General features: G+C 27.4%; 1 protein-coding gene across 1 annotated transcript; it reads left to right on the top strand.

The window, feature by feature from the left end:
* The first annotated feature begins 1,584 nt into the window (after nt 1-1,584).
* LOC136972721 (transcriptional regulator ATRX homolog) lies at nt 1,585-12,516 on the top strand. Its single transcript, XM_067267329.1, has 9 exons — nt 1,585-1,761; nt 5,045-5,306; nt 7,388-7,509; nt 9,273-9,422; nt 9,887-10,036; nt 10,501-10,650; nt 11,115-11,264; nt 11,729-11,878; nt 12,343-12,516. The coding sequence occupies exons 1-9, from the start codon at nt 1,585-1,587 to the stop codon at nt 12,514-12,516; spliced, it is 1,485 nt and encodes a 494-aa protein (XP_067123430.1).
* The last annotated feature ends 5,435 nt before the right edge of the window (nt 12,517-17,951 follow it).

The following is a 17,951-nucleotide window of genomic DNA, read 5'->3' as shown; positions in this document are numbered from 1 at the left end:
GTACCACAAATTTTACATTGCAATTAATAACAAAATTAAATTACATTTTAAGTTAATAAAATCTTGAAAAAGTGTCGAAAAATCGAATTTTTTTAGGTACCGCCTGTTCGGAAAGAACTCGTAGCTGCAAATATCAAAAGTTAGGTCTATAAATTTATTTTCTTTATGAGCCTATACCTAGAAAAATTAATAAGTGATTTAAAAAATTAAAAAAAAATAGTTTTGAACATATATTTTGCTTATCTACCCATAGCACGCAGGAGTGCACCTCGTACTGAAACACAGTGTATAAACATAGTATGTATTTCACACCTTCCCTCCCCATTTAGACTATGCCTATGACAACAAGTCGATCGCGACATATTTTTAAGATAAAAAGTAGATCTCAAGTACACAAAAGTTGGCCACCCCTGGTCTATTAGACTTGGTTGAAAACGCTTGCTAAATGAAAGCGAATCCCAGTAACCAAAAAGGTGTTCATAGACTGATTTTGAATTATTTTGCTCAGATTGGTTTAGTTTATTGAATTCCTTTTCTATTTACAAATGAATCCTCGTTATATTTAACAGCTGGAAACGCCTTCATTGAAATATGAGTGCAATGAATACCTCTTGCAATACGTAAAGAATAGCGTTTGGAGAGACGCGATGATCTCTCGAGACGTAAACAAATTATTATAATTATGAATAATAAGTAAACTTTTGGTATAAAATAGTTTTCGCAAGGTGTCCAGCATTTATCTAATCGCGTGCCGCGTAGTTTTCCAATGATATATTAACTGCTGTAACACTACGTTACGGGTTCTCGACCGAAACTAGACACGTCGAAATCAAAGTAACGTTTGTTTAAATTGAAAATACAGTCAGATAAAAGCATAGTATGAGTTGCCAGAGTCTTTCCGCCAAAAAACCCGAAAACGTTTTCTCCTATCCTCCCACTACGAGCATTCCAACCAAAATGCCAGCTTCTATTTTCCCTACAAAAGGCGCCCTAATATTCACAATAACTCTTAACAATACAATTTTGACAATCGTAGAAACGAGTTGTTTATTCGAAGCGATTCTTGTCGGATGCAAGTTTTTGAAAAGCGAATTAATTTTGTGATAAAGAGTTGTATAAGTAAGTTAAATTATCTTATTTTGTATTTAATTACATTAGTTGTGTTTATGGCAAGTCCTTAATTGAAATCAAAACAATGCTTGAATGCTGATTTTCGTGGCATAATTTAAGAAATTGAAGCTTGCCATTTATGACACTTATTTGTAAAAAATTACTCTACTAATCAAATCCCCGATGCCTTTAATTGATAAAGATACGTTATTTTTAATTATTGTAATTATTTTTACTTTTCCGCTGTTATATATAATGGAGGGAAAGTACAGTGAGCGATGGAAAACGACTTTCCTCAACATTTTTACACTTTTTGAATTGGAGGAACTGTAAAACGTATAGAAATGCGAAAAAAAACTTAAATCTTCAAAAGTATTAATTCTGGTCAGAGTTTTACTAGGAACTTAGGCGTAAGACTAAAGGAGCATAGATATAACGAAAGAAAAGGGTGCTAATGCTACAATTTTGTCACAAATGGCGCAAGCCCAAGGTTCTGAACTGAAGTGGGACGAGGCAACATTTATCAAACCTTTGTCTTCTCCAACTTTATCAATGACGGCGAAGAAGATTGAAATATATAGAAATAGGCTACAAGAAGGCTGTTTAAATGCAAGAGATGCCGAGAGCCTGCCGTCAGCATGGAAGTTGATGGTTAAAAAATTTTCTAAAAACTCTGACTTTTGAAGATTTATGTTATTTTATTTTGTTTAATTTTATACGTTCCGTTTAGTTTTATACTTCCGTTTTCTCTTGTAAACATTTTTAAAATTTTTGTTTAAATTTTTGTATTCTATTCATGGAACGTATCTGTTTCATTTTCGTTTTTGACCTGAAGATGGCCTGTTAATCGAGCTGAAAACGTTTGTTTTTTCAATTATATATATTTCTCGGCAACTAAGAAGGTGTTTTATTTCTGTTTATTTATTATGCTGAGTACTTTTGATACTCAAGTATATTAGTATTCACATATCTGCATATACAGTCACGTAACTTCCGACAAGATCATTGACACAGAGGATAGATACACTGTGTATTATTGAAACCTATGCTCGGGCCTTTATCCACAGCAGAGCCATAATCTGTGTAATAAAATTGTTTCCGCTGTCTCTCTGATAAAGTCTAGAAAAATCTATCCAAATAATTAAAAGCAAATTTCAAAAAATATAGTAAATCAAAGCACTGTTTAAAAATTGTAGGATCTTCGATCAATCATCCTGTCTTCGGTTGCTAATATATCTATCATTGACCCTGCAGTCAGATCTTTGATTTCGTTTCTTATTTAATTAAAATACTAAAATATCCATAGAATTAATCTTTCAATTCGACTATCAAGAGACTATTTATACTCGAAATGTTTTAATTTTTTTCAATATTTTAACATTAGTAGTCAGTGACCAATGTCATACTGTAAGTCTTGATACCTAACAACATTTACCCTCATGGTTATACATAGTTACGCACACAATGCATAATTATATAGAAATAATAAGGTAATGAATGTATTCAATAGCAGCAAACTCTTTCAAATATTTGACTACTTATTTACTGAATTTATTCACGTTATTTCTGCCTTTTTGATGTTATACAAAACTAGGTTTTGATTTCAAGCTTAATAATGATTAAACTACTAATTTTGATTTAAGAGGTTGTTACAGACTGAAACACAGATTGCGTTTTTATTATATAAAACTTTATAATCAAAATATGTAATTTTTATTGTAAATTTTCATATTTTAGTGGATGAATTAAAGATTGAAAAAAATAATAAAAGTAAAGTGTCAAGGATTGAACTGAGACAGATGTCTAAAATTTATAAGAAGAAGTCAGTAACAGAAATTCTTGAAGAGAACGAATCAATAATAAAAAAAACTGTGACTACGGAAACATATTCCGTAATTTCTAATGAATTTTCTGTTGTAAGTTTAAAGTTAATTTAATTATTTTTCAATTTTTTTATCATTTGAAAGTTGAGTACTACAAACCTGATAAATACAACATTGTTATATTAATACCAAAATATACATATATATTTATTTATTCAGCACAATGAAGTGCAATTGATAGGACACAAGGTGTTCATTACATACTTTATTTATTCATTGATACGCGTTTTGGGTTCTTTTACCCCGGTTCATTCAGTTTTTAATTCCTTTTTTTAATATACATAACACCCAAAACACGTATCAATGAATAAATAAAGTATGTAGTAAACGCCTTGTGCCCTATCAATTGCACTCCATTGTGCTGAATAAATAAAGCAAATAAGAAGACACAATTTAAAATAAGAGAAATAAACATATTTATTTTATGTAAGTTCACTTCATATTATTTATTTATGAAGTTGTTCCTTGTTTAGTTTTTAAAATTGATAGATTCGTTTCTCACACAATATTTGAAGTATTATTGCTTATATCAATGATACTACGTTTAGAAATAATTGCTTTCATTTGATCTGGGAATAGAATATTAACATATTTTGATTCCAAGTCATAAATTAGAAAGACAATATCATTTTGCAATTAAATAATTAAAAGTATACTCTCTTTGATAGATTTAAATAATTAATTTTACGTCATATCTCTGATGTGAATGAAAATATCCACGATAAAAATTGTTGTTTTTGAAAAGTTATAATGCGAAACGACATTCTTGTGTTTGTAAATGTGTACAGATTGCAGATAATTCAACAGACAGGCAAACAATGACAACGACCAAAATTCATCGTGACATAGTTACAATGCAAAGCGGCAATACTTTTGTCAGTTTTTTTTTAATTTAAAAAAATAACACCACTCTCGGTCTAGCCCGAGACCCCGTATATAGTTAATCGACACTTCGGCTCTCTAAGGTGCTCTTAGGGTGGTCTCGGTTTTCATCTATCTAACTCCGTTCCCGAGATTAGCGAAGAACAGTCAAACAGCCAGACCAACGACAGTGCAAATGTATAGTTACAATTTCAAGATTGCAGTTCAGTTAATATACACCTGGGGTGCAAAAGTAGGTATATGTTACTATCGAAAAACATACAGGAAGAAAATAGGAAGAAAAAACATATACATGGCGGTTATAATTAAAGTTGCCCAACTCAGACCTGTCTAGAGCCCATTCTCCTGAAAGTATTTTGATGAAACTTGGTATATGTGGTATATAGACCACGGAGAAAAGAAAAATGCAAAAAAATTTAGTTCGAATTTTTACAACTAGTTGAAAAAATGGCGCATGAAGAACAGTAAAAACAAACTGGAAACAAGCAGATTTTTATTCACAACATTTGTTCAATGTGCAATCCATCACATGTTCAAAACGCTTTACAATGCTGTAAGACGTTTTGAACACGTGATTGATGCAAATGGATTGCACAGTAAACAAATGTTGTGAATAAAAATCTTTTGTGTGTTTTCATTTTGTATTTCTTGTTCTCTATGCGCAATTTTTTCACTTAGTGGTAAAAATTCAAACTAAATTCTTTTGCATTTTTTTCCCTGTGTCCATATAACATATATACCAAGTTTCATCAAAATACGTTCATAAGATCTAGACAGGTCTAAGTAGGACAACTTTAATTAGAACTACCTTGTATTTTTATGTACAAATTAAATCACAAATAAGGAATACGAACTAATATAAGATTGTAAGATAATAATAATAATGAACAACAAACATTTGTATTTCTCAGATTTTCAACTGCATACCTATATTTGCACCCCCTCCGTATTATTGTCAATGAAGTCTTAATGTTTTCATTATCACTCTGCGTTAATGTACAATAAAGGACAATTTGAGCAATATTTTTCCAATTGTCAATTACAACCACTTTTTGAAGCTGCCTGTCATCGCGTTATTAAATTCGTTCAGCAATTACTAAAAATATAACTGTCGAATATTATTAATCAAATTTAATATTTAATAAATGTATTTAAAACTTTTTTTTCAGAGTTCTGCCGAAAATTCGCATGAAAGTGTTTCTTCGACGTCAGCATCAATTGTCAATACAAATATCGAACGTCGTCATTTATTCAAAAAATTTATGATAGTAAAAAAGTTTTCTTCAATAAGAGAAGTCAATTACAAAGAGGATGAAACAAGCCTTCTAGACGACTATTCATCAGAAACTCGTGATAGTGAATTGGGGGCTACATCAAGATATTGTACAAAAACGATTGACGAAATCATGAACGAAAATGCTGATGAAATTGGTACGATGATAAGTTATTGCTTTTATAATACAACGTCTTTCAATTTCTCTTATAATTAAACAGTAAGAAAAGTTTTCGAATCGTCTGTATAAAAATTTTAACATAAAATTAGATAAGTTTGTTAGTATTAACATTAAAATTTGGTAATTAATGTTTCTTGCATTGATAATGAAATTAGAGTGGAAGAATACTTTAGAATTTATTTTACTTAAGCAGAAGTTTCTTTTTTGAATGAAAAGTACTTTAATGTTTGTTGTATCTGTTTAATTAAAATTCTAATTTTGTCACACATTCTATCACTCTGTGCACTTTGTCATTCTTGAATTGCGGATTAGTATTCGAAATCATTTATATCTTGTGTTCACTGCAGACGGATAATGTAACTGTATGTTTCAGAAGCGTGATCGTTTTTGTATAATTTATAGTTAATGGCCGCTTTATATTTTTTACACAAAAAAGAAGGCAGCATACACACTAAACGTACCATATTATATTTTTCAGAAAGATTAACAAACAAAATAAAGAAAGACCTACAAACGACGAAGAAGTTGTTTAAGCCGGAAAAAGTCGTTGATAATATTGACTCATGTTCCAAAATTTCTGATGAATTTTCTGTTGTGAGTTTTAAGTTAATTTAATTATTTTTCAATTTTTTATCATTTGAAAATTGAGTAATACAAATCTGATAAATACAACATTGTTATATTAATACCAAAATCTACATATATATTTTTATATTTATTTATTCAGCACAGTGGAGTGCAATTGATAGGACACAAAGAGCTTATTACATTCTTTATTTATTCATTGATGGGCGTTTCGGGTTCTTTTATCTCTTTTCAGTCAGCCTTTAATTCTTTTTCTCTTATGCATAAAACTGTAAAAAGCGAATCAATTGCACTCCATTGTGCTGAATAAATAAAGTAAATAAGAAAACACAATTTAAAGTAAGAGAAAGAAACATATTTATTTTATGTAAGTTCACTTCATACTATTTATTTATGAAGTTGTTCCTTGTTTAGTTTTTAAAATTGATAGATTCGTTTCACACAGAATATTTGAACTATTATTGCTTATATTAATGATACTACGTTTAGAAATAATTGCTTTCATTTGATCTGGGAATAGAATATTATCACATATTTTGATTCCAAGTCATAAATTAGAAAGACAATATCATTTTGCAATTAAATAATTAAAAGTATACTCTCTTTGATAGATTTAAATAATTAATTTTACATCATATCTCTGATGTGAATGAAAATATCCACGATAAAAATTTTGAAAAGTTATAATGCGAAAAGACATTCTTGTGTTTGTAAATGTGTAGATTGCAGATAATTCAACAGACAGGCAAACAATGACAACGACCAAAATTTATCGTGACATAGTTACAATGCAAAGCGGCAATACTTTTGTCAGTTTTTTTTTATTTTAAAAAAATAACACCACTATCGATCTAGCCCGGACCCCGTATATAGTTAATCGACACTTCGGCTCTCTAAGGTTCTCTTAGGGTGGTCTGGTTCTCATCTCTCTAACTGCGTTATCGAGATTAGCAAAGAACACTCAAGCAGCCAGACCAACTACAGTGCAAATGTATAGTTACAGTTTCAAGTCCAATGAATATACCCTTGGAGTGCAAAAGTAGGTATATGTGATTATGAAAAACATACAGGGAGAAAATAGGAAGAAAAACATATATTTTTATGTAGAAATTAAATCAAAAATTAGGAACACGAACTAATAAATGATTATAAGAATAATAATAAATGAACACCAAACATTTGTATTTCTTATATTATCAACTGTATACCTACTAAATCATACCCTCCATCTCATGTTTAATGAAGTCTTAATGTTCTCAATATTACTCTGCGATATCCACAATAAAGGACAATTTGAGCAGTATTTTTCCAATTGTTCATTACAACCACTTTTTGAAACTGCCTGTCAACGCGTTATTAAATTCGTTCAGCAATTACTAAAAATATAACTGTTGATTATTATGAATCAAATTTAATATTTAATAAATATTTAAAATTTTTTTTAGAATTCTGCAAAAAGTTCAAATTTTCAAGTTGAAAAACAAATTGAAAAAGATATGAACAAGTTAAAAAGTTTTTCTATGCCAGAAGAAGTGGCATATAATAATGAGAGATTTCTGCCAAAAAAAGAGTTCAGTCGAAAATCTGATAAAGAGGTTAGAAAATATTTTCCTGTTTAACCTTTTTCTAGGTTAAATTTATTTTTATTTATTTATTTATTTATTATTCTGGTACAAAGACCCTGTTGTGGGGATAAAACAAAAAACAAAACATAAGCATACATAATCTTACACAACAATATAAACAAATTTCACAGATATATTCACTAATTGTAATAACCTAATAACAAAATTACAAAAATTCATAAATTATTAATATCATTTCTAAACTGAATTCAAATCAGAAAACAAAAGACTTAAAGAACTACATGGGAGAACTATCCGAAAGCAAATTAACAACCAACTAGGTTAAAAAAACTTTCCTATAAGAAAGGAAAAACAACAGTTTAAATCACTTATTAAAAAAAAATCGGATAGTCTCCCAAGCAGTCCAAGCAACCACAGGTTAAATAGTAGGCAGGCCACGCCCCAAGACGAAATTTACATAAAATAATCACTACTTGCTTTAAGCCTAAAAACAATTTTTAAAATAATTAAATGAAAAATAAATAATCCCAAAAGTCTCCTCGCGGAATTTTGACAAAAAAGTACAAACAGCGATAATATGAAACGCATCCAATGGCGAGTCAGCTGCCCCACATAAGCAAATGTCTCTTCTGTAATTACATAAAAAACTTAATGAATTACATCTGCTTGCATTAATATGTCCATAACATTAGAAGAAAAATTACTATTATAAATAGAACAATCAAAAAAGGTTTTATTCAAACTCTTATACTACTCACAATAAAATCTTAATAATATATCGTTATTCAACTTCAAAACATAGTTATCAAAATTATTTAACTTTAATAAATAAACACTGTTAACATCTTGTAACAAATTATCAAAATCGATTTCGTTTCTTGAACAATTAGCTAACCAATGCTTCGACCAAGGTAACTCAACTTGTTTCAAAACAATACGCAAACAAATCTTACTAAGACTTTCTTCGTTTAAACTCAACGTTCAAAATATCCAATTAACACATTTGTTCAAAGTCAAACAAGATAAAGGAATCAATGAATATTCCATAGACACTAGATAACCAGGAGTACACTTTGGAAGCCCGTACATTCTCTCAATAAAAGTGACTAATACTGTATCCAAGCTCTCCGCCTGAAACTCCCACACCTTGGAAGCATAACAAAGAGATGAACCCACCACGGCATTAAAAACCTTAACTGATCCTTCAAATTACACAACTTAGCAAACTGACACATATGAATAACTTTGTCCGTTTTTATCTCGGCATTAACTTTACAAGACCTCACATGAGTATTAAAATAACCATTACTTTTAAAAATTACCCCTAAATACTTATATTGTGATACAACAGAAATTGGAACACCTCAGAACCACCATTTGTCAGCCTTAGAAGCCTTACTACCATTTCGACAAACCATAATTTTAGATGTGGCAAGATTCAATTGTAAAATAAGGAACACGAACTAATAAATGATTATAAAAATGATAATAATGAACAACATACATTTGTATTTGTCAGATTTTCAACTGTATACTTATATTTACACCCCTCCGTATTATTGTCAATGAGGTTTTAATGTTTTCATTATTACTATGCGATATTCACAATAAAAGACAATTTGAGCAATATTTTTCCAATTGTCAATTGCAACCACTTTTTGCAGCTGCTTGTCATCGCGTTATTAAATTCGATCAGCAATTACTAAAAATATAACTGTTGATTATTATGAATCAAATTTAATATTTAATAAATATATTTAAATTTTTTTTAGAATTCTGCAGAAAATTCAAATCATCAAGTTGATGAAGAAATAGAAAAAAATATGAAAAAGTTAAGAAGTTTTTTTATGCCAGAAGAAGTGGCATATAATTATAGGAGATCTCTGCCAAAAAAAGAGTTCAGTCGAAAATCTGATAAAAAGGTTAGAAAATATTTTCCTGTTTAACCTTTGTCTAAATTAAATTAAACACATGTTATCATCTAATGTTAATTTGTCCGCTTAGAAGCTTTACTACCATTTCGAAAGACCACAATTTTAGATGTGGCAAGATTCAATTGTAAAATAAGGAACACGAACTAATAAATGATTATAAAAATGATAATAATGAACAACCTTCATTTGTATTTGTCAGATTTTCAACTGTATACTTATATTTACACCCCTCCGTATTATTGTCAATGAGGTTTTAATGTTTTCATTATTACTATGCGATATTCACAATAAAAGACAATTTGAGCAATATTTTTCCAATTGTCAATTGCAACCACTTTTTGCAGCTGCTTGTCATCGCGTTATTAAATTCGATCAGCAATTACTAAAAATATAACTGTTGATTATTATGAATCAAATTTAATATTTAATAAATATATTAAAATTTTTTTTAGAATTCTGCAGAAAATTCAAATCATCAAGTTGATGAAGAAATAGAAAAAAATATGAAAAAGTTAAGAAGTTTTTTTATGCCAGAAGAAGTGGCATATAATTATAGGAGATCTCTGCCAAAAAAAGAGTTCAGTCGAAAATCTGATAAAAAGGTTAGAAAATATTTTCCTGTTTAACCTTTGTCTAAATTAAATTAAACACATGTTATCATCTAATGTTAATTTGTCCGCTTAGAAGCTTTACTACCATTTCGAAAGACCACAATTTTAGATGTGGCAAGATTCAATTGTAAAATAAGGAACACGAACTAATAAATGATTATAAAAATGATAATAATGAACAACATACATTTGTATTTGTCAGATTTTCAACTGTATACTTATATTTACACCCCTCCGTATTATTGTCAATGAGGTTTTAATGTTTTCATTATTACTATGCGATATTCACAATAAAAGACAATTTGAGCAATATTTTTCCAATTGTCAATTGCAACCACTTTTTGCAGCTGCTTGTCATCGCGTTATTAAATTCGATCAGCAATTACTAAAAATATAACTGTTGATTATTATGAATCAAATTTAATATTTAATAAATATATTAAAATTTTTTTTAGAATTCTGCAGAAAATTCAAATCATCAAGTTGATGAAGAAATAGAAAAAAATATGAAAAAGTTAAGAAGTTTTTTTATGCCAGAAGAAGTGGCATATAATTATAGGAGATCTCTGCCAAAAAAAGAGTTCAGTCGAAAATCTGATAAAAAGGTTAGAAAATATTTTCCTGTTTAACCTTTGTCTAAATTAAATTAAACACATGTTATCATCTAATGTTAATTTGTCCGCTTAGAAGCTTTACTACCATTTCGAAAGACCACAATTTTAGATGTGGCAAGATTCAATTGTAAAATAAGGAACACGAACTAATAAATGATTATAAAAATGATAATAATGAACAACATACATTTGTATTTGTCAGATTTTCAACTGTATACTTATATTTACACCCCTCCGTATTATTGTCAATGAGGTTTTAATGTTTTCATTATTACTATGCGATATTCACAATAAAAGACAATTTGAGCAATATTTTTCCAATTGTCAATTGCAACCACTTTTTGCAGCTGCTTGTCATCGCGTTATTAAATTCGATCAGCAATTACTAAAAATATAACTGTTGATTATTATGAATCAAATTTAATATTTAATAAATATATTAAAATTTTTTTTAGAATTCTGCAGAAAATTCAAATCATCAAGTTGATGAAGAAATAGAAAAAAATATGAAAAAGTTAAGAAGTTTTTTTATGCCAGAAGAAGTGGCATATAATTATAGGAGATCTCTGCCAAAAAAAGAGTTCAGTCGAAAATCTGATAAAAAGGTTAGAAAATATTTTCCTGTTTAACCTTTGTCTAAATTAAATTAAACACATGTTATCATCTAATGTTAATTTGTCCGCTTAGAAGCTTTACTACCATTTCGAAAGACCACAATTTTAGATGTGGCAAGATTCAATTGTAAAATAAGGAACACGAACTAATAAATGATTATAGAAATGATAATAATGAACAACATACATTTGTATTTGTCAGATTTTCAACTGTATACTTATATTTACACCCCTCCGTATTATTGTCAATGAGGTTTTAATGTTTTCATTATTACTATGCGATATTCACAATAAAAGACAATTTGAGCAATATTTTTCCAATTGTCAATTGCAACCACTTTTTGCAGCTGCTTGTCATCGCGTTATTAAATTCGATCAGCAATTACTAAAAATATAACTGTTGATTATTATGAATCAAATTTAATATTTAATAAATATATTTAAATTTTTTTTAGAATTCTGCAGAAAATTCAAATCATCAAGTTGATGAAGAAATAGAAAAAAATATGAAAAAGTTAAGAAGTTTTTTTATGCCAGAAGAAGTGGCATATAATTATAGGAGATCTCTGCCAAAAAAAGAGTTCAGTCGAAAATCTGATAAAAAGGTTAGAAAATATTTTCCTGTTTAACCTTTGTCTAAATTAAATTAAACACATGTTATCATCTAATGTTAATTTGTCCGCTTAGAAGCTTTACTACCATTTCGAAAGACCACAATTTTAGATGTGGCAAGATTCAATTGTAAAATAAGGAACACGAACTAATAAATGATTATAAAAATGATAATAATGAACAACATACATTTGTATTTGTCAGATTTTCAACTGTATACTTATATTTACACCCCTCCGTATTATTGTCAATGAGGTTTTAATGTTTTCATTATTACTATGCGATATTCACAATAAAAGACAATTTGAGCAATATTTTTCCAATTGTCAATTGCAACCACTTTTTGCAGCTGCTTGTCATCGCGTTATTAAATTCGATCAGCAATTACTAAAAATATAACTGTTGATTATTATGAATCAAATTTAATATTTAATAAATATATTAAAATTTTTTTTAGAATTCTGCAGAAAATTCAAATCATCAAGTTGATGAAGAAATAGAAAAAAATATGAAAAAGTTAAGAAGTTTTTTTATGCCAGAAGAAGTGGCATATAATTATAGGAGATCTCTGCCAAAAAAAGAGTTCAGTCGAAAATCTGATAAAAAGGTTAGAAAATATTTTCCTGTTTAACCTTTGTCTAAATTAAATTAAACACATGTTATCATCTAATGTTAATTTGTCCGCTTAGAAGCTTTACTACCATTTCGAAAGACCACAATTTTAGATGTGGCAAGATTCAATTGTAAAATAAGGAACACGAACTAATAAATGATTATAAAAATGATAATAATGAACAACATACATTTGTATTTGTCAGATTTTCAACTGTATACTTATATTTACACCCCTCCGTATTATTGTCAATGAGGTTTTAATGTTTTCATTATTACTATGCGATATTCACAATAAAAGACAATTTGAGCAATATTTTTCCAATTGTCAATTGCAACCACTTTTTGCAGCTGCTTGTCATCGCGTTATTAAATTCGATCAGCAATTACTAAAAATATAACTGTTGATTATTACGAATCAAATTTAATATTTAATAAATATATTTAAATTTTTTTTAGAATTCTGCAGGAAGTTCAAATGATCAAGTTGATGAAGAAATAGAAAAAAGGCATGAAAAAGTTAAGAAGTTTTTTTATGCCAGAAGAAATGGCATATAATAATGAGAGTATTTTGCCAAAACAAGAGTTCTCTCAAAAATCTGAGGAAGAGGTTAGAAAATATTTTCCTGTTTAATCTTTGTCTAAATTGAATTAAACATGTGTTATCATCTCATGGTAAACTCTTATTCATGACCACATTTCATTTTTTCTTTATCTTATTTTGAATTAATTGTTTTGAATTAAGTTATTAAATTATTTCATTTTTTTTCTTAATATTTATTAAAAGTCAGTTATTATTTTATTATTCATTTTGTTTATTTTTATTTAATTCATTGGGATATAGTTTATATTACTTTACTGATTATAAATTTTTCATATTAATTAAAATGTAATATTTCCAAAATTTTTTAAATGAATATTAATATTTTCGACTTATAAAATTACTTTTCACTTCTTTCAGAAACCAACGAAATGCCTGGATTTGTTCCAGTTCTACTTCCACAGAATTTTAAGTTTTTTTTGTCGCAAGAAATCAAAAGACTAACTTATTGAAAATGGAAGTGGAAGATTTTGGATATGTCTATTATTTATTTGTTTCCAATTTCTTTAGTTTTCCTTTTTATTTGAAAAAACAAAAACAAAGTTTTAATTTCTTTCCTTCTTTTTCTTATTAGAAAAAACAAAAAAAGTTTTAATTTTCTTTCTTTTTCTTATTAGAAAAAACAAAAAAAGATTAGTTTTAGTTTTTCTTTTTCTTATTTGAAAAAACACAAAAAAATTAGTTTTAGTTTTTTTATTCTTATTTAGAAAAACACAAAAAAGATTAGTTTTAGTTTTAGTTTTAGTTTTTCTTTTTGTTTATTATTTGAAAAAACACAAAAAAATTAGTTTTAGTTTTTTATTCTTATTTAGAAAAACACAAAAAAGATTAGTTTTAGTTTTAGTTTTAGTTTTTCTTTTTGTTTCTTATTTGAAAAAACAAAAAATTAGTTTTAGTTTTTTATTCTTATTTAAAAAACACAAAAAATTAGTTTTAGTTTTTTATTCTTATTTAAAAAACACAAAAAAGATTAGTTTTAGTTTTTTATTCTTATTTAAAAAACACAAAAAAGATTAGTTTTAGTTTTTTATTCTTATTTGAAAAACACAAAAAAAGATTAGTTTTAGTTTTTTATTCTTATTTGAAAAAACACAAAAAGATTAGTTTTAGTTTTTCTTTTGTTTATATTTGAAAAAACAAAAAAAGATTAGTTTTAGTTTTTTTATTATTAGTTGAAAAAACAAAAAACAGATTAGTTTTAGTTTTAGTTTTAGTTTTTATTTTTCTTATTTAAAAAAACACAAAAAAATAGTTTTAGTTTTTATTCTTATTTGAAAAAAACACAAAAAAAGATTAGTTTTAGGAATTTTTTTTTATTTGAAAGAAAGATTAGTTTTAGTTTTTTATTCTTATTTTAAAAAACACAAAAAAAGATTAGTTTTAGTTTTTCTTTTTGTTTATTATTTGAAAAAACAAAAAAGATTAGTTTTAGTTTTTATTCTTATTTGAAAAAACACAAAAAAGGATTAGTTTTAGTTTTAGTTTTAGTTTTTCTTTTTCTTATTTAAAAAAAACACAAAAAAATAGTTTTAGTTTTTATTCTTATTTGAAAAAACACAAAAAAAGATTAGTTTTAGGAATTTTTTTATTTAAAAAAAATTAGTTTTAGTTTTTTATTCTTATTTTAAAAAACACAAAAAAGATTAGTTTTAGTTTTTCTTTTTGTTTATTATTTGAAAAAACAAAAAAAGATTAGTTTTAGTTTTTTATTCTTATTTAAAAAAACAAAAAAGATAGTTTTAGTTTTTTATTCTTATTTAAAAAACACAAAAAAATTAGTTTTAGTTTTTCTTTTTTTTCTTATTTGAAAAAACACAAAAAAGATTAGTTTTAGTTTTTATTCTTATTTGAAAAAACACAAAAAAGATTAGTTTTAGGAATTTTTTTATTTAAAAAAAAATTAGTTTTAGTTTTTTATTCTTATTTTAAAAAACACAAAAAAATTAGTTACTTTTAGTTTTAGTTTTTCTTTTTCTTATTTAAAAAAACACAAAAAAGATTAGTTTTAGTTTTTTATTCTTATTTGAAAAAACACAAAAAAAGATTAGTTTTAGAATTTTTTCTTATTTGAAAAAAAAAGATTAGTTTCAGTTTTTTATTCTTATTTTAAAAAACACAAAAAAGATTAGTTTTAGTTTTTTTTGTTTATTATTTGAAAAAACAAAAAAAGATTAGTTTTAGTATTTTTTTCTTATCAGAAAAAACAAAAAAGTTTTAATTTTTTTCTTTCATTTTCTCATTTCAAAAAACAAAAAAAAAGTTTTAATTTCTTTCTTTTTCTCATTTGAAAAAAGTTTTAACTTCTATGTTTTTCGTTTTCTTGAGTTTGAAAAAAAAAATCAAAGTTCGGTTTTTAAAAAGAAGCCTTCACTTCAATTTTTTTACGTTTATTACAAAATAAGTTTTCACTTCTACTGTATGTTTTTATTTATGTAATACAATAGAATATGGAACTAATGGAATATGGAAAAATGTTGTATTATTAATTTAATAAATAAATTTTTATAATTTATTTGCATACATTATCAGTATATTTTATTACTATTAACTTTGATATTCTTGCTAATAAAATCAATGCTTCGATAATTTAATAAACACACAATACAATTTAATAAACATACAATACAAATCATAATATAACGTCTTAGTCGATTGTAGGGAAAAGAAGTGTCCCGTTTGTTTTCCTCTGCAGGCGCCCCTGTACATAGTTAAAACTTATTGTACTTGAAAGCTTTTTCTTTCACTATGTTTAATATTTCACCTTCTGGCATATAAAATCATTGTCTATGTGAAAGTTTCTTATTACATCAGCAGTAGTGCTGTCATTTAATGAGTTAATTAAAATGAATTAATAAAAATGAATTAATTAAATTGTAATAATATAACTTTCCCGATTAATCAAACGTTGTCCACTTATACGAGTTGCCATAATACATTTTTTTTATCTCTTGTATTATTTTATTATTTTAAACAAATCACGTAATAAGTTTTTATCAAATTTTATTTTTTTATTGCCGAGGGAAAAACGGAATTCATCTCGTTTCCAAATATCTTTTGATATTAATTTATCGAAAGATTAGGACGTAGGAGAAGTAATATAAACAATGAATTAATGTTTTTCTCGTGTTACAGAATCTTACTCTAAGCGTTACTCTCACCCAATAAAATCGGGTTACCTGGAAGGTGATCCGTGGCCGCGCCACCGCCATGGCTACATATCCAATTCCTTACATCGGGGTCATAACAAGTTATGTCGTTAAATCGATAAATACTAACAGTAAGGTTTCTTTTTCTCTATAAAACCGTCGATATCGCGAGGCTGATTCAATATCCGGTTTGAAAAACAACGGGAGATAAAGGCGGAATTTCTGTGGAAAATTCCCTTTGCTGTCAGATTTAGATTATTACGTTATTTCCTACTTTTAACTTTTCTATTATGTTCTATTATAGTATTTGATTTATATTTACAAAGGTTATATTACGTAAAAGTTTGACATCGAGTGACCAATGTAACGCATTTTAAAAATTCTTTAAACCACGAACACTAGATTCCCGGAGCGGTTCTGAGCTGTTAGCCGCCTGCCTGCTAGATATTTGGCCACCCTCGCCCGATTATGTGAATCATGAGTAGTCTAGATTTATAACTTAACCCAACCGATAGGAATTTACTGGCATGTTTTTATGATAGTACTGTATAGTTTGGGTGTTGGTGTCTATAACTATATGTTACTTAAGTCTTAGTTTAGTATTTATTCATGTATACAAGTTTAGATTTAGCCCTCTATTTTTATTTTGATTAGTATAATATGCTATATGTTCAGTTCATGAAATGCTCAGAGGCTTGGAGATACTTTTACATCTCTATCTCTTCTCGGTATATTACATGCTGTTGTCCCACAGACTACCGAATGGGCAGCTTCCCTATGCATCGGTGAGTCATTCTTGAAACCAAATATATACTCTTGTAACTCTCTTAGTGCTCTTTGAGCGGAAAGAGAATGTCTCCTTAACTGCTAACTTTTACAAAAAAAAAAAAAAAAGTACTGTATAGTTGACAGGAGTTTTAAAAAATCTATTTGATATATTTATTTTGCGTTTATTCTGCTCTCCCATCTTATATTACTTACGGATTTCAATGTTAAACCAATGATATTACGATTTAGTATGTCCCATCTGTAAGGGGATGCAGAAAAAACGTGTACAATTCTTGTATAATGTTAAAAAGTTAACTGTTACTTTGGCATCATCATTTACAACGAAATTTAATAAATGAGACGTACAAGATACAATAAAAGCTCTAGAATTTATTTTCCTTAAATTTACGATTTATGTATCCGTTGTCATAAAAATTTGCCTTTCCACTGTTTTCCCAAGACTACAGATATTCAAGTACAAAATAACTGGTTTCGACTTATTTCTACTTAAGAAACAATTAAATAATTAAGAGATTAGGGAATTGAGGACATAAATAAAACCCCGCCGAAAGAGCCAGAATTTTAAACAAAAGCTTAACCCAATCAATCTCTAGCTGAGTACAGTGGGGACTGATTTCTTCGTAATATTAGATAATAAAGACAGAAATTTTTCTAGTTCAATGAGAGTGACTAAAAAGTTGTACATTTTAAAAATTTTCGTGGACACTGGTCCTAAAACGAATTAGTTAAAAAGCAAATAACGAACAAGCTACTTAGTATTAAGTTTAACATATTTAGATTTTTACAGCTATGGTGAAAAACGTTTAAAATTTACAACAACCCTGTCGCGTTCTTTGAGGTACACTAGTGATACGATTTAAGAGGCATTTGACAGTGACCAGTATCGGCACCCTCGAGATTTGGCACGCAAACACTGCC

This window comes from Centruroides vittatus, unplaced genomic scaffold, assembly GCF_030686945.1.
Source record: "Centruroides vittatus isolate TY-2023 unplaced genomic scaffold, ASM3068694v2 contig_301, whole genome shotgun sequence".
Taxonomy (NCBI): domain Eukaryota; kingdom Metazoa; phylum Arthropoda; class Arachnida; order Scorpiones; family Buthidae; genus Centruroides; species Centruroides vittatus.
This window is presented reverse-complemented; position numbering and strand designations above follow the sequence as displayed.